Source organism: Mustela putorius, unplaced genomic scaffold (genome assembly GCF_011764305.1).
Source record: "Mustela putorius furo isolate JIRA1106 unplaced genomic scaffold, ASM1176430v1.1 tig00003932_pilon_pilon_pilon:0A:0A, whole genome shotgun sequence".
NCBI classification, from domain to species: Eukaryota; Metazoa; Chordata; class Mammalia; order Carnivora; family Mustelidae; genus Mustela; species Mustela putorius.
Genome location: NW_025422077.1, coordinates 7,629,831 through 7,650,823, shown reverse-complemented (window position 1 = coordinate 7,650,823; position 20,993 = coordinate 7,629,831). Strand labels below are relative to the sequence as shown.

General features: G+C 44.9%; 1 protein-coding gene across 6 annotated transcripts in view; it reads left to right on the top strand.

Annotated features, from left to right (window-relative positions):
* Positions 1-20,993, top strand: part of ACSL1 (acyl-CoA synthetase long chain family member 1) — a 69,258-nt gene that overhangs the window by 38,343 nt on the left and 9,922 nt on the right. For 4 of the 6 annotated variants that reach the window (XM_045069462.1, XM_045069461.1, XM_045069464.1 and 1 more), the window contains exons 3-13: positions 903-1,017; positions 5,523-5,587; positions 8,171-8,272; positions 10,893-10,992; positions 11,435-11,613; positions 14,590-14,622; positions 14,803-14,854; positions 15,367-15,440; positions 18,028-18,105; positions 18,179-18,256; positions 19,806-19,940. In XM_045069462.1, the coding sequence (XP_044925397.1) occupies positions 903-1,017; positions 5,523-5,587; positions 8,171-8,272; positions 10,893-10,992; positions 11,435-11,613; positions 14,590-14,622; positions 14,803-14,854; positions 15,367-15,440; positions 18,028-18,105; positions 18,179-18,256; positions 19,806-19,940 (1,011 nt within the window). The remainder of the gene's footprint in view (positions 1-902; positions 1,018-5,522; positions 5,588-8,170; positions 8,273-10,892; positions 10,993-11,434; positions 11,614-14,589; positions 14,623-14,802; positions 14,855-15,366; positions 15,441-18,027; positions 18,106-18,178; positions 18,257-19,805; positions 19,941-20,993) is intronic. The other 2 variants (XM_004757728.3, XM_004757727.3) reach the window with 2 other exon arrangements.

The window sequence follows — 20,993 nt, the reverse complement described above, 5'->3', positions numbered from 1 at the left end:
TTCAGCTTGGGTCATGATCCTGGGGTCCTGGGATAGAGCCCCACATGGGGCTTCCTGCTTGGTGGGAAGCCTGTTTCTCCCTGCTTGTGTTCCCTCTCTCGCTCGCTCGCTCGCTCTCTCTGTTAAATGAATAAATAAAATCTTTTAAAAAACACACACATTAAAAAAAAAAAACAAAAAAAAACAGAAGAAGAAAAAGGATCCACCAAAGTCTGTCTGGCGGTCATGACCTACGAAGGCTCTCCATGTTGGTTCTTGCCCTGTAATGCTTCTTGTGTCTCCATCAGCAACTGTGCTGTCTGAGACCCAGCCCTTTGCTCCTTTCTCGTGAAGGCTTTCCTCTCTGCTTTCTTCAAACCTCACACTAGAAATAGTCTAGTGAGTGGTCCTTTCCTATAGTACCAGAAGTTCCTGTGTCGTCGTCTGATTTCCCTGGAAAATCAGAAGGTCCTCCCAGATTATGCTACTGTGGACATGGGGATCAAACAGTGGAAATCATCTCGAAAGGAATACACAGGATGGAAGTAAAAGCAAACAGCCTGTCATTTCCATGAGAGCTGATGCAGGCTCCGTCCCCCGTGCCGTGGATAGTAGAGGCTTGTGTGGTGGTGGCGGCACATTTCTAGTTCTTCTGTTCTCTTCCCCTTATCCGGCCAGACCCCTGCTCAGAGATGGGCCCCTCTGACGGCTGTTTGGTCTTAGCCTTGATTCTTTGAAGCCTGCTACACTTGACCCCAGGCAAATGAGTTCTCTTAGCAATCCTGCACTTCCATTCATTCCACAAATACTGAGCAGTGACCCCACAGGGGTCCTGTGGAGGGCCTGGTGGACGCGCACGTTAGGCTTTTTATTTTTAATGTTTTTCCCCTAATGTGCTCCTGCGTCTGTGTCTCTTTGCACAGGGTAGCGATGGCGCTCGGAGATCCCCGCTGCTGGATAGCGATGAGCCCTTGGTGTATTTCTACGAAGATGTCAGAACTTTGTACGAAGGCTTCCAGAGAGGCATCCAGATTTCAAGTAAGCGTTTGCTGCACTTGTGTGACTAATGGTCAGTGATTTTCACTGAGAACAAGCGGTCTCTCTCGAGGACGTCGTATTTGCTGTCATCTCTGTCCCCTTCTCCCTGTTCAAGTCCCCTGCCGCCTCCCATACCATCTCGAGAGTGAACCCCAAAGCTCACGAGCCTCTCTGGCTGCTCCTGGGGCAGAGAGGGTCTCATGGTCAAATAGGTTTTCGGCGTGTCCTGGATTTTATGCAGAGTCTCACAGAGATTAGCTCATTATCGGGCACTGACATTTCCTGAGGTCAAAGGGTTTAATGGGGCCCGATCCAACATTTTCAAACTTACTGGACCACGAGACCCGTATTTTGAGAAATAAACACTGACATCCCAAAGAAGTAGTGTTCTAGGAGAGCCTTTGCAAGTGTGGCTCACGGGACACGCTCCCACACTAACGGTCGCCGGAGAAACCCAGCCCGCGCTCCACGGCTCCTGCCTGCCTTTCCGGCCTCTCTCCCTGTCAGGCCCCGGATAGAGTCTCCTCAAGTTTACACCGAACCTCTTGCAAAACCAGCACTCCTCTCCCCTTTCTCATAACCCCACGCCTTCGTGCGCTTGTCTCTGTGTACTGGCCCTCTACAGGGCCTGTTGCATTTCTTCCTTTTTTGTGCCACTGCCCTAGTCTTTCCTTTTCATCTCCTGCCTCTAGGTGAGGTGTTTCCCCCCTAGCAAATTGTGCCTATTTCTGTAATCGCCCCTCCAGGGAGCGGAGACACTCGCCTGCTGTTCTGTCCCACTCACCAGGGCTCCTTGAGCAGGGCAGCTGTCTCTTCTCTCGACATTGGCACACGGCCTGGCAAACAGTAGGTGCTCCATTAATGTCTCCTCAGCTGCCCGCATCCCTCTTTGTGTTTTCACCTCTTAGTTTTGGCTTGTTCCAGGTTACTCTGTAGAAATGGTCTCCGGGATTCATGGTTTGTTGTTTAAATCTTTTGATGGCTAGCTTTTATTTTTGCCACAATTAGCTAGACTGGAGTCGGCTGACAGTGAGGGACTGTGTGCTGTTGCCGACTCTGGCCCCACAATGTATTGCAGATAATACACGCTCAGAAGTGCCCTGTTTTTTACTGGCTACTGGTAACACTGGATGGCTCTAATGTGTTTTTGACCCAGTGTTCCTATAGAAGATTCATTAAGCCCCACTCTAAAGGGAAAGCCAACTTACTTCTATATTTTGAACTTGTTCAAATATAGTGTCAGGGTCAGGGTGGGTCATTCCATACAGCCACTTCAAAATATTTGTATACTAAATATTCGTATATGTATAGATTTGTACATATGTGTATAGAATCTTTACCACTACCACAAAGCCATGTGTAGAAATGTTTTTACGTTTTTCTCAGTGTGAGCAGAGAATGAATTCATCCTGCTAGTATGATGACTTACGTTATCCTTCTGACTCTCCTCTGACCTCAAGACAGTAACTTTTCAAGAATTTTTTGGTCACTTTCTCTACTTAGAAAATGAAAATCTGGGGCGCCTGGGTGGCTCAGTGGGTTAAGCCGCTGCCTTCGGCTCAGGTCATGATCTCAGAGTCCTGGGATCGAGTCCCGCATCGGGCTCTCTGCTCAGCGGAGAGCCTGCTTCCCTCTCTCTCTCTGCCTGCTCTCCATCTACTTGTGATTTCTCTCTGTCAAATAAATAAATAAAATCTTTAAAAAAAAAAAAAAAAAAAGAAAATGAAAATCTTATGTGACTGTTACAGAGAAGTTGAAGAAAACAAAGTTCACGCTTCTTAATCTATACTGATTGAAGGAATGTGCTTTGTAAGTCACTTTTGCCTTCTAACCCCCACCAGGGAAGCTTTTTTTTATTCTAAGCCTTTTTTTTTTAAAGTTTTTTTGTTTTTTTTTTAAGATTTTATTTATTTATTTGAGGGAGGGGGAGCAGCAGGCAGAGGGAAAGGGAGAAGCAGATTCCCTGCTAAGCAGAGAACCTGACATGGGGCTTGATCCCAGGACCCTGCCTGAGCCGAAGGCAGACGCTTAACCATGCGAGCCACCCAGGCATCCTTATTCTAAGCTTTAATTTGCCTAGACTACCATATGACGAAGCCTTTACAGGAGAGCAAACACCAGCATCTAGATAAGGTACTTGGGAGTTTCTTGAATGAAAGGAGAAGCCGGCATGGAGTTGTTAAAAGCTTGTCTTTTCAGACTGTACACAGGGAGCCACGTGTAAGAGGAGGGCTCTGCCTGCGAACCTGTGGATTCTTGTCTCTGTTCCACAGCAGTATTGCCCGGAACCCATCCCTGTCCAATTATATAAAGAATTGGGCTGGGTGATGGACACTGGGGAGGGTATGTGTTATAATGAGCACTGGGCATTATATAAGACTGATGAGGGGTGCCTGGGTGGCTCAGTGGGTTAAAGCCTCTGCCTTGGGCTCCCGTCATGATCCCAGGGTCCTGGGATCGAGCCCCGAATTGGGCTCTCTGCTCTGCAGGGAGCCTGCTTCCTCCTCTCTCTCTGCCTGCCTACTTGTGATCTCTGTCTGTCAAAGAAATAAATAAAATCTTTTAAAATAAAAAATAAATAAATAAAGTCTTAAAAAAAAAAAAAAAGACTGACAAATCACAGACCTCTACCCCTGAAACAAATCATACATTACATGTTAATTAATTGAGTTTAAGTTTTTTTTTTTTTTTTTTTTTTAAGAATTAAAATTTTTTTGTTGTTGTTAGTAGGGCCCGGGTATGGTATTTTTTTAAGTTCCAACTGTCCTGGAGCTGGGTTCTGTAAACCTTTTCTGGAAAGGGCCAGATAGTAAATATGTAGACTCTTGGGACCACAAAGTCTCTATCAGGCCTGCTCGGCTGAAGGTCTTAGATAATATGTAAATGAGCGAGTGAGGCTGTGCTCCGGCAAGACTGGCTTCACAAAAACAGGTGGCAGGCTTGATTTGGCCGCAGCTTACATACACTGCCAATCCCTGTTCTGGGAGAATAACCTAATATTATTTCATATGGCGTGTGTCTGGTGGAACTTGTGATGTCCGGCCTGGCCTTTATCACAGTCCCTGTGAATGGCAGAGAGTCTGAGAAGGAGGCCCCTAGTGCTCTTTTCTGTTTGCCTCAAGGCTGCAGTAGAGACAGCCAGAAGTCAATGTGAAGCAGTGACTCGGTCCAGCCTGGGTCCTCCCTGTCCTCGGGATTGACCCATCACCCATCCCCCTCCTTTTCTTCAGGGCATGACTCTGCCTCATGGGCCCTACCTCATGCACTGCCGATGGGGCCAGGCTCAGCCTTCCTGCCATCCTCCAGGCCCCCAGACCAAATCGGGACACCTCAGCAGACACTCAAACACAGAATGGGGCAGCTGTATACGCTGTAGTCTCAAAGCAGAAATGCAGGTCCCCTGTTCCAGAGGGGAGATGACAAAAACACGCCCTGTGGCAGGAGCTATGAGGCCCAGCTTAACACAGAGCCTATGTTTCTCGTTAGCTCTGTGGTCAGCTCTCATCATCTGAACATGGCAGCTTTTTCTCTTCTCTTTCTTTCTTTTTCCTTTAGCTGGACATTGCTTTGTCTTCAACAGTTACAAACTTGAGCGTAAAGTGAGCTTGGGGTCGATCTGCAGAAGGAAACTCCCGTGATTCCAAATATAAATGATCTCAGTGGTACTTTTTACTATACTAGCCCTTAGCAGCAATACGTAATACGGGTTTTCTTGCTCTCTGCCTATTCAGTACCCAAGTTAGAATCAGGACACATCCTGATATTTCTTTATTTTTTGCTTTCGCAAATACCCCACCTTATTTTCTCTTTATTTTGTATCTTTTCCTTATTTTGTTTCTCTGCCAGTAAGGCTTCACCCATGTAAGTACATTCCAAGTCATCAGAATTTGGACATTTAAGAGTCACATTTTCCTTTTTACATTTTGAGTTAGAATGCTTTATACTTTAGAAATTTTGAGGAATTCTTCTGAAACCTACACTAGGATTTTTTTTTTTTTTACCATGCAGCTGTTGACTCCTTTCTAAACCAATAGGGTATGAAGAATTCACAAATTGATTGTCCTTAAAAATTGTATTTGCCTCATATCTTTTTTAAAATATATATATATTTTTTATTTATTTGAGAGAGAGTGAGTGAGAGACAAAACACAGGCATGGGGAGTGGCAGGGGCAGAGGGAGAAGCAGGCTCCCTGGTGAGCAGGGCTGGATTCCAGGACCCTTGAGCCAAAGGCAGACGCTTGACTGACTGAGCCATCCGGCACCCCTGCCTCGTATCCTCTTACTTTTCCTCTTCTCCTGCCCCATTTAAGGAATAAAATAGAAACAAACAAACAAAAAATCACACCAGAACCCTGGGAGAACACATTTCTAATCTGAACTACCTTATTTCCAATCTGGGGACCAAAGTCTGTGGATACTTTATAGAATGAAGTCAGGTACCAATTAGAATATTTATGCACATTAAACCCATTTTTTGTTTTTCATTCTTTTTTTCTTTTTTTAGATAATGGCCCTTGTTTAGGCTCTCGGAAGCCAGACCAGCCCTACGAATGGCTTTCATACAAACAGGTGAGTTTTCTGGCTCTGTGGGTCCTCACGTACACTGTGGGGCTGAAATCTGTCCGTTCTTGGAGTTACTGACTGGGAGGACTGAAAGCTTACTCCAGGATCTGTGCGCTGGGCTAGCCCAGAGCTCTGGGGTTAATGTGCAGCCTCTGAAGGGAGAAATTTTACACAAAGATTTGGGAAAAAATGGTTAAGTCACTTCATTGGTGGTTCAAAAGCACTTTCTTGTAGAACTTAAGTGGGCACACCGTAGAGCAGAATATAATTCCGAGATAATATTCTAGAAATGTGCTTGAAGCAGGTGACTCTCTCCCAAAGCCCGTGAGGGGATAGAAGCTCTCCTCTGCCTTACGGGGTGCTAGAGACTTTTAGAAGCCCCAATATAGAGCAACTCTCTCATTTTAAAGATGAGAAAACAGCCCCTAGGAAAGGATGGGACTCGCCCAAGGTCACAGTTGGTCAGCGGCAAAAATGGGACCGGAAGTGAGATCCACATCTTCTGGTCTAGGTAACCTGACCCACTGGGGACTGGTGTGACGGGGCAGCTGTAGTGAGTGGTACAGATGTTCAGAGGCGACACCTGCATTACTGTATCAGCACAAAGGAAGCTGGGATCGGGGTGGATTTATTCTTGTCCCTCTGCAGGCCCCGCTGATTCACAGCTGCTGCTGTTTAAATAGTTGCTGACAGCAGAAAGCAGAGCAGGAAGACTTTGCTTTATATTTTTATCATGATAACAGGACATCTCGAAGCACCTGTTTCTCTCCCCCATGGCAGTAGGACCCCAAGAGTGTACAGGAGCCCCTGGGAATTGTCCAGTCTGCTGCCTCGTGTTTCCAGCACGGCTGTCCAGGAAATGGCTCCCTGCTGTAGGGACAGGTCATCCTGTGGCATTCAGGACTACAAATGAGCTTCCTCCTTCCACGTTCCGTGGGAAGGGCGCCCTGACAGCTGACACATGCTGGAGTGTATGTGATCGGGGATGGTCACGAAGCACCCCAAAGCCGGCCTGGGACTTGTGCTCACCGGCCCTCCCCACACGGAGACACACACCGTGTTTTCTTCCCCTTCCCTCTTCTGAGGATGAATGAAATGCAAAAGGCTTTGCTTGCAAAGCTCTTGACGAAGAGCAGAGCAGCAGAACAGCGTGGCGTACCTTCCTTGTGGAAGGAGCAATGTGCTGTGTGGCCCTGGGGGCCAGAGAGAGTTTGCCTCTTTCCTTTTGCTTTACCAGAGCCCAGATAAGGCAGTTGCCGAGCCGCCTCATTTTCACACGTGGTGTGTAAACAGTCGATTGCTTTGGACACACAGTGTTGCATGGTGGGCTTCAGGCCTCACAGATCCCCCCCAGTGCTGTCTGATTCCTTCTATTGTATGCCAGCCAGAAGGCAGAGAAGGCAAGTCCTTGGCCGATTGGATTTTCTCGAGGCAGATTAAAAATCGCTGCAGTTTCTGAAGACATTCATCTGTGTTTGGTACATTTCAGCCAGAGGCTGGTGAAGACCTAAAACTAGACCCAGAGAAGCCAACTCTGGACTTGTACCTTCAAGCCTTTTCATTAGCCTAGTGACTCTGACCTTTGTGGGGCTAGGAGTCCCTTTGAGGTTTCCCGAACAAATGTACGGAGCCTCTATCTAGAGCTAGAAATGCCTGCGGTTTATCCTGATACTCTCTGCCAGCCACGGCAGCGTTTCACGGGCTCCCGTCCCTGACATGCGAGCAGAGGTTGTGAAACAGGCCGTGGGACGAAAACAATAAGCATATTCATATCATTCTTGCTGTCACCTCACCTGTGTCAGCTCTCGTCCCCATAGGCAGAGTGCGGTGGCGCCATGTGCCAGGACAAACAGTTCTGGGCCAGAATAGGTGTGGCTTTATCCCACGGGCGTGGGTGTGATTCCCAAGTGCTCTTGAGAAGCCACCACCTGAGAATCAGGAAAATAATCCAAATTTGAAGATTAAAACAAATTTTTTTTAGTTACTTTGGAACAGGAATAGGGAGAGGATGGGGGCAAGTTTATAGTCCTACCTAATTTTTATGAATCTACCTATTTTTACTTGCAATAAGAGTATTTATTTTCTTATCTCTTTATTTTATGTAAACTTTTTACAAGTTTTTTGAAGGAGGGTGTCCCCCAACCTTGTTATTTCTGTTTTTATAGCAAGTGACAAGTTTGGGCTGCTTTGCTCCTCTTTATAACTTCAGATGGTCACAATAATAATAATAATAATAATAATAGTTCTGTGTCCTTGTATTATTTATAATTTTATGAAATTATAGTTTTATAATTTTATGAAAGTAAAGTGTGAAATAGAAATGTCTCAGAAGGCCTAACATCCAGCGATCTGTGGCCTGTAGCTGTTGGGATCCGATTCGTCTGCTTTCCAGGAGGAGGCCGTCTGATCATTTCCCTTAAGAGTGAGATCTGGCGAATCATGCCTTGCGTTTTATAAACGTAGCGCTAAGGGTCTCCTCATCGTGTGCTCCTGCTCGCTGGCCAAGGTGTTGGGCGCGGCCATCACCCGGTGAGCTCTGTTCCTTGCGCTGGGCCTGACCCGTCCTGATGTCTGTCCTTCCCATTCTAGGTTGCCGAGATAGCCGAGTGTGTGGGCTCAGCGCTCCTCCAGAAGGGCTTCAAGCCTTCCTCGGATCAATTCATTGGCATCTTCGCTCAGAACAGACCCGAGGTATTGACCATGAGACAATTCTGAGTGGTGTTGAGAGTTTTGGAATGGAAGAGCCATTGGGAATTCATACCTGCTTTTGCTCAGGACCTGATTTTGTGTTCTGATCTCTACCGAGAATATGTCTCTGTGTTATTACTTAGAAAGTGACATAGTTATCTTGTGATTTCACTCATATGTGGAATTCAAGAAACAAGACAGAGGATCATAGGGGATGAAATCAGAGAGGGAGACAAACCATAAGAGACTCTGAACCATAGGAAACACACTGAGGGTTGCTGGAGGGGAGAATAGTGAGGGCATGAAGTAACGGATACAATATCCACTGCTCTGAGCAGTGGATGTTGTAGAAGACTGATGCATCACTGACCTCTACCTCTGAAACATTAACATTATTAGCAATTATTATATGTTATATTAACAAACATTTTATGTTAATTGAATTTAAATAAATAAAAATTTTTTTTAAAGTGCCTCATACAAAAACCCGAGCCAGAGTGTCCTTGACCTTAAGTGCAGAGGAAAAGAAAATCACTTTTTGGATTATTGGTTTTTGTTTTTTTAAAACCAGGTTCCAAACAAAAACTTAACAGAGAAGTTGCTAGAACAAGTAGCTCACAAAGAATCTTCTTACCTTAAGGCTTATGTCTGTGATTAGAAGAATAGCATGACACATCTTTGTCAGTTGCAGACTCTCCTCTTTGCTCTCTGAAAGGTAGGAGCTTGCCCTCTGATCAGATTACAAAGTTGAAAATACCATGAGCAGCGGGGGGGAAAAACATCATGGGCATGCCTTGACCATGAGTCAGCCTTTGTGTGTGGGTGTGTGGTCTGTCTGTCTGACTGGCTGTCAAGGGCACTGTCAGGTGCTTCTTCAGACCCTTGCATTAAAGATCAGTTTACATGAGAAGCCCTTTTGGAGCTGTTGCTTATGGCCTTTGTGAACAGATTAATGGCATAACTTGGCTGGGAAAAATTCAGGTACTAAGCTTGAAGAAGTTGGATTGGTTCCTGTGTCCAAAAGACTTGTGGACTCCATCCCTGTGCTACCGACTGTTGTATAAATGAGGATGGTTTCCTACAGCTTTATGTATTGGTAAGGGAAAACAGCGTTTTCCACAGCTGGATGGTGACCAGGCTCATGAAATTTAGTTTCTTTCATTTCAAGTAAAACTCATTCAAGGGAACACAACCCAGATTTTTGCATGAGTGGAATTTTATAATGAGTCGATCACGAGGACAGGTATTCCTTACTTCACAGAGTAAGCCCCTTCCTGTATGTATCAGCTAGTTTAATAAATGTTTACTGAGCACCTACTATATGCCAGGCACTGCGAGGCACCAAAGCACAACAGTGACTTGGAAGACCGGCCCATAAGTTCCTGCTTTCTCTGAAGTGTGGTAAGGGTGGACACAGAGAAAAAGGATTATGGGAGCTCAGTCAAGGAGGACTTCCTGGAGGTGGCCTCCCAGTGGAGTGTTGAAGTATCTGAGGGTGGGGGAGCCAAGGAAATGTCAGGAACAACCACATGTTTGCATCAAGCAGCATGTCTGTGTTGGGGAAGGAGACATTTTCTTATGGTAGAGCTTGGAGGGGCAGGAAAGACTCCTGTACCACGTACCACACGACCCCGCTGAGAAGCTCGGACCTGACCTCCACATCTGTCGCTTGGAACTGGTGCTGGGAAAGAAAAGGGGGAAAAGTAGTTCGGGGCCAAGTAAACGTAAGTGCACCGTGCTCCTTAAGCACAGCAGCTCTGTCTGTATCGGTGCCATGTGTCGGCGGGCTGCCGGGGATGCGAGGATTTCGGCGGGCTGCCGGGGATGCGAGGATCCAGCTGGAGGTGATGCGGCGGCCAAGGATTTTAAGTGAAAGGCTGACCTCACTGTGTTAGCCCGGAAGGCAGAGTAGTTGCCACATGACTGATGAGTTTAGAGGCAAGGTGACCAGTTACCTTATCATGTCTTTCCGGTATCACTTCTCCGGGGAGATGTTGCCAGAACATTTCTCCTGTTACACAAGCATGTGTCCCTCCTTCCTCAGTTCCCAGATCCTACTGCATACAGCTGCCTGGCTGATCTGCAGACCCCAGGGCCTCTGCTGTGCTGAGAAGCCTCCGTGGCTGTGTTCCCTGGGGAATGGAACTGGGCCCCTCCCTAGTCGCACCGCAGCCTTGCCTGCTGGGCCACCCATGCCAGCCAGGGTGCTTGCCTACCTCCCTGCTCTCGGTCATGCGGTCCCCACTACTGGAGTCTCCTGGCTTTTCTCTCCATCCAAACTGTGCTGCCCTGGCAAAGGGTTGAGCTCAGTTATCGTCCCCACGAAGGTGGCCCACCATGGGCTCCCTCGTGTCCGAGTCGGTCACTCTCTTGTATTGTTAATTATCTTTTCGTGTATGTGCATCAGTTCTCCCAGCAAATTGCTCTTTCCTTCTTAGAAGGGAGCAGGTGTTTTGTTCGCACGATGAGTCCCTCCGGGTGCCTGGCACATAGTAGCAGACACACAAATGTGAATTTTGCCACGTTTAGTGTTTCCACTTTGAATCTCTCTAGAGTGGTGTTCTTGAATTAGTTCCATGGTGACATCTCGTTTTTCTCTCCCTAACCTTTACTGGTCCTCTAGTGGGTGATGATTGAACAAGGATGCTTTGCTTACTCTATGGTGGTCGTTCCCCTCTATGATACCCTTGGAACGGAAGCAATCACCTACATAGTCAACAAAGGTAGGTCTGTGGTTTTTGGGTGGACATTGGCCTGGTTATCAGCTCGCTTTGGTGGATTTATGTTGGGTTATATTTGATTTGATAGGGACTTTATGTTTGTTTGTTTTTTTAAAGATTTTGTTTATTCATTTGAGAGAAAGAGGGGAAGAGAGAGAGAGAAAACACAAGAACGGGGGGAGGGCCAGAGGGAGAGGGAGAAGCCGACTCCTCTCTGAGCGGGGAGCCACCATCGGGCTCATCCCAGGACCCCTGGGTCATGACCTGAGCCGAAGGTAGATGCTTCACCGACTGAGCCACCCAGGCATCCCCAGGATTTTGTTTAAATGCACACAATTCTTTCTCTTCAAAGACTGTAGTCCTTAAAATAACCTGGTGTCAGATATGATACAGTCAGGTTTTTAATACCTCAGAGCTCATTCTTCACATATCTCTTCCTTCCTAGCTGAACTCTCTCTGGTTTTTGTTGACAAGCCAGAGAAGGCCAACCTCTTATTAGACGGTGTAGAAAATAAGTTAACACCAGGCATTAAAACCATCGTCCTCATGGACTCCTATGGCATCGATCTGTTGGAACGAGGCAAAAGATGTGGCGTGGAAATCATCAGTATGAAGGCGTTGGAGGTGAGTCATCCTGCCCATTCCTCTGACAGGTGTCCCTGGGGCCATTTTGGTTCAAATGTGAAAATCCTAGCTCTGCTTGGTCATCTCAACAACCTATAAAAGACCCAGAGTGGAAATTCCTGTCTCCTTAACTGGAAAGAAGAATTCTACGTGCTTGCCCCACTGTGAATCCATCACACAGAAGGTGCTCTTGTAAAACAAGTTGCAGTGCCCACACATTTATTCTAGACTACTGACCTCATTATTTTTTTCCCAAGTTGCTTTTGTAGCATCCTGGTGAATTCCCAGCATAGATGTCGGATTTGGTTTATTTTTATATTGAATTTCTTAAGATTCACGTTAATCAAAACTTTCAAGGTAACCATGCTAGGAAAATGAGCAGGGCCCATATTTAAATCAGTTGTTTGACATCACATTGTGTAAAAAGCTGATTCTCCAGTAGGATTTGAATTATAGTTTAATCCCAAGGAGCTGGTAAGAGGAGGATCTTGTCAGGGACATATCGCAGGAGGAGGCTACATGCAGTAGTAAGTTGTTCTCCTTCCGAAAATGTTATAAATATTTCCCTGGAATTGTTATCAATAGGGTTTTATTTTACTTATGGTTCTCCTTGGAGGCTACAAACAAGGATCTGTGTCATACCTTTCTGGAGGAACTTAGTCTTCATAGGGAAACTGTACTTTGTTCGAACAGAGTCCTTATACGTGTACATATTTACACACAAACGTACACACACAGTAGCAGAGAAGCTGAGTCTATAAGAACGCATATGCCGTACTGTTCAATGGGGCAAGCTGGCTCTTTACCGAGCGTTCTCACGCGTTTGCTTCTGCCCTTGTGATTGCCGCTCACAATAATGCTATCGTTTCCAGCTTTCCTCTTTCTCCGTGACCCCACCACACAAACGTGCGCACACAGGAATTTGGTGTGTTTTTCGATGCCTCTACGATTTAGTAATTTTAAGATGAAAAAATTTAGGTAAATGAAGATTGTAATATGAAGTTTATATCAAAGGCTTCATTTTATCAAAGGCGCTCTATACTTCCCTGTGTAATGTAATTCATACTCGGTCTTTAAAAATTTGGTAAGCCAAAGGTTAATTTCCAAGAAGTGGTTGTAAAACTGGCTTTGTGGCTGATCCTGTGATCAAGTTTATATTAACAGATAGCTTTATAGGATCAAAAAGAGAAATATTGGTATTTGGAATTTTTGCTTGTTTTGATACTTTATTATGAAAATTTTCAAACATGGAAACAAGTTGGGAGAATTGGTCAGTAGACTACTGCGCAGCCCCCAAGCATCCCACAGCTAGTGTTTCAATATATTTGCTTCATCCCCTACACATCACTCCCTCCATTTATTCCTGCATCTATTTTTAAAAAAAAATTTTTTTTAATAAACATGTATTTTTATCCCCAGGGGGTACAGGTCTGTGAATCACCAGGTTTACACACTTCACAGCACTCACCAAAGCACATACCCTCCCCAATGTCCATAATCCCACCCCCTTCTCCCAAACCCCCTCCCCCCAGCAACCCTCAGTTTGTTTTGTGAGATTAAGAGTCACTTATGGTTTGTCTCCCTCCCGATCCCATCTTGTTTCGTTTATTCTTCTCCTACCCACTTAAGCCCCCATATCTGCATCTATTTTTTTAATGCATTTTCTTTAAGTTACACTTGTTTCACCCCTAAATACTTTAGCATGCTAATCATTAACTGGAATTTGGATTTTCTTCTGGTTTAAGTTTTTTTGGTTTTTGTTTTTGGCATTTGGAACCTAAAGATGGCAACAACTCTTTCATTTTTATGGTTGCTGTACTCTCTTCTACATAATGTCTTTAGACAGGTTTGAGGCTCTGGGCTTTCTTGTCCCATAGGGCACTCATTTGGATAACGTTTATTCCTGATAAATTAAAAGTCAGATCGCATGTAACTGTTGAAGTTATGTAAGAATTTTGAACAGATGAATGGAGATTTGTGTCTGATGAAGATTCCTTTGGGGAAAAAAATGAAATTATCATTGCTTCAGCTCTTGGTTGACTTTACTGTTCCTGTTTTGAATTAGTGGTCTGTCTCTGATATAATTTAAAATGTAATTAAGATTAAAAACAGTTTAAAACCATACGCCGGGCAGAAACTCCCTGAACCCTAAGCGTACTCATCAGATTTCCACTTAATTCTAGGCATGCTCACTCCATATGTTCATTCAGGCCATTCAGTTTTAATAGGAAAAGAATATAAATGGCTCATTAGAGAAATTAATAACTAATTAAAGTGGCCACCGAGATACCTGTGTGCAGTGAACTGAGCAACATCCAAATGACCCCTGGCAGTGACGGGTGCTAGCTGCTGGGAAATGCACCCTTCGGAAACAAACCTGCCACTCTTTATGACCATTCGAGAGGACTGTTTTGTAATTGGAGGTTCCAAAATCTTTATTTTTTTTAATCCAGTCCATGTGTGGAGTACAGCTATTTGAGCCTCTAGCATTTCGTCTACGAGAGATGGATTATTCTCTCTAGACTGAAGAAGATGCCAGTTACCCAGAATTGGGTGACCGCGGAAGGGTACAGAACATCTTCAGTTCTTGGGTTAAGATTATGGTTTGACGTTGGTTAAGAGCCAGGCTTTGCTAAAGACCATAAAGGGGAGTGGGAGTGGGGGCAAGAAATCCACGGTCAAAGACTCTAATTCCTCTCTTTTGAGTAAATCCTATTTGAAAGACTAGTCCTCATACCATTTATACGGTTTTATTTATGAGCGAAGACAACTGGAAAATGGCGTCTGAAGACGATGCCTAAATATATCACTTTAGGTTGGTTAAAATTGCCCATTTCTTTCATTTGAAATGTCTACTGTCTTTGGGCCAGTGATAAGTGAATCCCACGGTGAGGTCGGCTTGGAGTGACTGGATGTCACCTTCTTTACTTTTAGAAAATGTTCCCATTTAGGATTTTTTTTTCTCTTCTCCTTTAGGACCTGGGAAGAGCCAACAGACAGAGGCCCAAGGTAAGTTCATCCAGTCAGCCCCTTGCTTCAGCTCTTCCAATATCTACTTGTCTCTGAGACTAGTACAGATCTTGGGGGTTAGCTTATGGCTTGTAGTTTTCTTTTCGGTTCTGACTTACACCACCTTGGTTGTGTGTGGTTTCTTTTTGGTTTTTGTTTTTGTTTTTAAATGTCCTGTAGCCTCCGGCACCTGAAGACCTTGCAGTCATTTGTTTCACCAGCGGGACGACAGGTAAGTTTTGAAATGCAGTCGCTTCTGAGCAGTGTCTGGAGGTGTGTCCCCTCCACACCCCCTTTCTTGGATGGCAGGTGACGTGGGACTTAGTTGAGCTACAGATGGACCAAAAGCAGAGGACATAGGGGTTCGAGCACTCTTCCCCGTCACTGTGTCTGACCTCGGAATCTGAGTGTGCTGTGCACTTCCTCAGATGTTTATGGGAGCGGACGGTAGATTCCCCTTTCCTGGGACAAACCAACATTTGATTTCCAGAAATAAAATTCCTACATTTTCTTACATGCCCTCTAAAAGTCACCCGTGTTAGTAAAGGTTGTTCATGATAAGAAGTTTCACGTAAAGGATGGCAGATTTTTCCAGAATGTAAGGTCATTCTGTATTTGGCTCTCCCGGGTGCACCTAATGCTAGAGGCACATAACCCAATTACATAGGGTTCTGGGCGTCCTTAATTTCGTGCACTTTTGGGTGGACTTTCTTTAACTTTGTTTTGCTCCTGTGTGTTCTGCAGGCAACCCCAAAGGAGCACTGATCACTCATGGAAATATAGTGAGCGATTGTTCAGCTTTTGTGAAAGTCACAGAGGTAAACTTCGGGGGTATCATCATCTTCCTTCATGTTCCTTGGTTGGCATGAGGCCTCAAGAATGAGAGCGGGAAAGGCAGCCCCACTGTGTCAGGCCCCTGCTGTATTAGAGGCAGAGTTCAGAGCTGAGCTTTAATATAGTCTAAGGTCACCGCCCTCAAATCATTTTCATTGTGGACCTCATCCCCCAAGTCCTGTGTGTGACCGTAAAGCTAAGTTGACAGACAGAAGTTATTACAACTTGTTGAGGGTACAAATTTATTTGGATACTGTCCTATAACTGTTTCCGGGACAGAACCAAGAAGAACTGACTCTCTTGTGCCCTTATCCACCTACTATTCCAGTGCGGGGGAAATAGTTTAAGTGGAGAAATGAAATCTTAATGGGACGCAGAAGGTTTTTGAATTATGGGTCCTTATTGCAGTTGACTTCACTTCCATTTTACGAGAAAGATTAAAGCTTTGACCTTTAGTGTTTCCTGTCATCTTAAAGTTTGCTCCGCTCCTCCCCCACCCCAGTGTGTCCTCGTCCTCTGGGTGACCATAACAAAATCCCGCAGGCTGAGGGCCTTAAACGACAGATATTTATTTTCTCACAGTGCGGGAGGCTGGAAGTCCATGATCAAAGTATCAGCAAATTCGGTTGCTGGTGAGGGCTCTCTTCCTGGCCTGTAGGTAGCCACCTCCAGAATTGTGTCCTCACCTGCTCTTTCCTCTGTGTGCACATGGAGAATGAGGGAGAGGTTTCTGCTGTTTCTTCCTCTGCTTGCAAGGACACCTGCCTGTTGGATCAGGTCCCCCACCCCATGATCTCATTTTACCTGAATTACCTCCCCAAGGGCTCCATCCCCAAATCCAATCACATGGGGGATTAGGACTTAAACATGAATTTGGGCAGAGGGGTGATACAATTCGGTCCAAGCACCAAGGATATATTTCAAACTTGAGTTTTATTTTTTTTATTTTTTTATTTTTTTTTTATAAAGATTTTATTTATTTATTTGACAGAGAGAGATCACAAGCAGGCAAAGAGGCAGGCAGAGAGAGAGGAGGAAGCAGGCTCCCTGCTGAGCAGAGAGCCCGATGCGGGACTCGATCCCAGGACCCTGAGATCATGACCTGAGCCAAAGGCAGCGGCTTAACCCACTGAGCCACCCAGGCGCCCCTCAAACTTGAGTTTTAAAAGTCCTTCTCAAACAATATAATGCCTTTCCCTCATAACAGTGTCTGAGAGGGTTCTTCTGTGAGCCCTAATTTTCATGACCAGAGCCCCCATGCTTAATGGTTTTGGGGAGTACATGTCTTTGGTGGCTACGGAAGGCCTAGCTCCCTCCTGCCTACACCCACACTTTCTTAGTCCCAAACACCTATTTTGGGGGCATATATTTCATAAACAATTCAACATTTAGCACCTCACCCAAGTAGAATTTTTATTTCCTAACTAGCCTTTGAAGAAAACTTAAAATACACTCCTGGCTCACTGAGGCAAATGATTACAAACTTGGTTTAAAATTAATGATACGATCAAGGGCATTCTCAACTTTGTAAAACTTCTAATCTTGCTAATGCACATTTTCTTTTGAGTACCAGATCAAAAATTGAAAAGTATAAAAATTATAGAATCTGACTTCTCATTATATAAACAGTTACCTCCTGAGATGAACTAGTTGGGATGCAGATCACACTGGAATAAAATTAATCTAAGATTGTGGCAGGATCATGCTACTGGGTTTGCTCCACACTGGTGGGGGTTGGGCATGGCTTGGGGGCAGTTGCATAGGCACCTGACTGGCATGGTGGCAGCTGCTGGAGGTCATCTCTTACTTTGGCTAGAATTCCTTACACATGAATAACATGAATATTCCCCGTAAAACCCTCACTATGCCTCGTCCTAAGTAAAGACCATTCTTAGCCTTAGCCTTGCAATGGAAACCAGATGTCCAGCTTAGCCTAGATGCAGAACTCTATCACAAATCAGCATTTTAGAGGAGTTGGGGCCAGAGGAGAGCTCTTGCACTAAACAAATCGATGTAGTTTTCATGGGGTATAAAGCAGGCCACTCAGGTAAAGATCTTGATCAAACTAAAATACTCAAAATGCATTTATACTATAAATGAAAAGAGCTTGGAAATCAGTTTCTCTTATCATCCCTCCTCCTATCCCTTTATAACATAAAATGCTATTTTATGTTGGAATAGATCATCTATTCCCACAACATAATATGCTGTGTTATGTTGGAATGGACCTTTTATTTCTTACTTATGGTGGAATTGAGTTTGCTGGGCAGTGGGGTACAGTAACTTTGGAATACTAAATGATTAAAGCACATGATCCCTTAATATGGCAATCTGGGCAAAATTTTCCCTGTTCAGGCTAAAATCCTGAGTGGGTTTCCCTTGTCATGAGGAATGACCTCCACTCATAAAAAGCCTTGCCTTTTCATTTCCATCCTTCTGTGAGAATTAATGGCCGATTGCAAGTGAAAGCCGCTTTCTCCTTAGTGTTAAGGTATCATGTGCTCTGAAATAAAAATGGGAAATTACTGGGAATCTTAACGCTTCTCTGCTTGCCGGTGTCTTTGCTTACAGAATACAGTCAATCCTTCCCCAGATGATACTTTGATATCTTTCTTGCCTCTCGCCCATATGTTTGAAAGAGTTGTAGAGGTAGGCCTTGTTTTGTTTTTCTGCGCGCGCTTGCTTGTTTGTTTGTGTTCTGCTAAGTTGTTGTGTTTTCCAGAAATCTCTTGACTTGAATGCCAGTGACATACACATTTCGTTTTTACCACTTGCACACATGTATGAGCAACTGATGCAGGTAAGTTTTCAGGGCAGAGTGTCACCCCCAGAGAGAATTGTTTGCACGGCCCCCTTTTAGAAATGGCGCTAATTACTTAAAAGAGTATAAATGTTGCGAGGAGGGGGAGCGGTCTGAGTACGTGAACTTTAATCATTCATTTTAAAATTGGAAGCTCAGGCTTCTGCAGGAGATGCACCTAGGCATGATTCCAGAAAGATTAACTGTCAAGGTAGAATTTTTATGAATGCCATCCTGCAAAGCTTCATGAAGCCTCTGCCTCTGTAAAGAGCTGCTGGTTTTCCTTAGGGTTGTTCATACTGTACAAGTCCGCTTACGATTCATTTTTTTCACCAGTATTCCAAGTGCCCTTGGAAAAGTAGGATGATCTTTAGCTGACCTTAGCCTCGCCTCCCTTTGTACGACTGTGTGACAACAACCATCTCTTTCGCTTCTCCAACAGTTTGGATCCTGTACTTTAGGAAAAAACCGTGGGCACCATCCATTCATTTAACAAATATTTATTGAGCTCCGGCTGTATGCCAGGCACTGTGCTGAGTGTCAGTGACTGAGACTAATTGAGAGGTGACTGAGAGCGAGTGGCCCTTTGATCGGCTGCTGGCCCGTAGGGTGCACTTACCCTAAAGGACCAAGGGTCATGAGATCCCATCTTGGGTCTGTTACCTCTCCTCCTGTGCACCTCAGGAGATCTTGTGAGTTTCCAAAGCGATCTCAGATGGGCTGATAATGGCCCATGTATGCCTAATTGCAGTTTGGGATGTGTGCCTGGGAGGCAGGCCATCGAGGACAAAAGCCCTCCTCGCCCAGCTTGAATTTTTAAACCATGAACCAGGCTGGGCGTACCTTTCTAGTGGTTTCTGCTTTCAAGCCTGAGACCATTTGTACTTCCATGGCATCATCTTTTGAATCTCTCTTTCTCTTTAAAATTTAAAACAGCCAGACTGTGGGTCAACTGCATACGGCTTGCCGGTGCGGTTTGCATCGTGTGGGAACAAACCCATGGAGTAGTTCATAGCTGAATGTTAAGCCACTCTGCTCTTTGACACCCCAGTGTCCCAGCTGCAACATAGTCAGTGGCTTTTCAGACATTTTTTTGTGAGATTCAGATTTTTAAAAATGAGACTGGAACACACTTGGCAAGTAGCCAAGTTTGCAAGTTGCTCTGTTGTTGTTTGGAGAACAAATTAGGCCTAAATTTTCTAGGCAAGTGAAATACTGGGATTACTTAACACCCTGTCATTCACTCACCAGCTGTTTATCCTAGAGCTGAAATAGCAGAAACTCCATGATCATCACTAAAAACAACGTCGTCTGGTCTCTTACCAGCTCCTTTATCTTCAGGGTGATCAAGAGAAAAACCACACTTTGATGTTGTATAATGACCAGGGAAGTCAAGAATGTTTTTTGAAAAGTGACCAACGTGTAGGAACTTCATGGTTTCTGGACACTGCTCCAAAATGCTAAAACAGAAGCCTTGTGTGTCTGTGTGTATGTTGTGTGGTCCCTGCTTTGATGAAGACATGGGTGTTATTTTTTTTTCCTACGCTAGTGTGTAATGCTGTGTCATGGAGCTAAAATAGGATTTTTCCAAGGAGATATCAGGCTGCTTATGGACGACCTCAAGACACTTCAACCCACAATCTTTCCTGTGGTCCCTAGACTGCTGAACCGGATGTTTGACCGAGTAAGTTCCAAGGAGCAGCAGAGTGGGGACAGAGCACTGGACAGGGAGTCCGAGACTTTGGTTCGAATTGGGCCAGCCAGATACCTTCTGTACACGAGGTCTCGCAGAAGTGTGGTTTATCCATCAGTTAAACCAGAATGCGTTTATATCACAGAACCATTGGTGAGGATTAGAAGAGAAAACACATGAACGTACTTTGTAAACCGGAAGGCCCAATACAGGTGGAAGGTGGGAGATCATATTATTTGTACCATAAACACTTTAGAGCCTCCATTTTCTTATCTGCACGATGGACTGTTGCCTCCTCCCCCTGCTGTCTAGCTCATAAAGTTGCCAGTTGCATCACATTAGAACTATAACTGAAATGGTTCTAGAAATTGTAACGTTCATACGCACTTAACATTACTTACTTAGCCACACGGAAAGAAGTGACAAGCCAAGCCAGGGATGGAGAGACGGCCAGCCCCTTGGGGCAGGGAGGTCTCTGTGGCACGGACCACCCATCCTGGGTGAGACCAGCGTGTGGCACGAGCAGTCTTCAAGGTCAATTTGGATGAGGTAGTTTTCATGTTCTTTAGTGTAAGGCAAGGCTTCTGTGATCTATGAGAACCTCTGGTGTTTTTTCTTCATGGTTCTTTAAAAACAGCTTGACTGAGATATATAATTCACATTCCATATAATTCACCCATTTAAAGTATAAAATTCCAAGGTTTGGGGTATATCCACAGAGTTCTGCAACCATCACCACAGCCCATTTTTATCACCTCAGAAAGAAACCCTGCATCTGTCCTGGAGCTGATCTCTACCCCTTCCACTCCCAGGCAAATGCATCTGATTGTTGAATCTGTAGATTTCTCTATTCCGGACTTTCATATGAATGGAATCATGTAACGTGTTCTTCCGTGATTGGTTTCTTTCACAGGTTCATCTATGTGGTGGCACGTGACCCTACTTCATCCCTTTTAATGGCCAAGTAATATCCCACCGTGTGGCTACAACACATTTTATTTCTCCTTTCACGCATCGGTGGGCATGTGGGTTGTTGTCACTTTT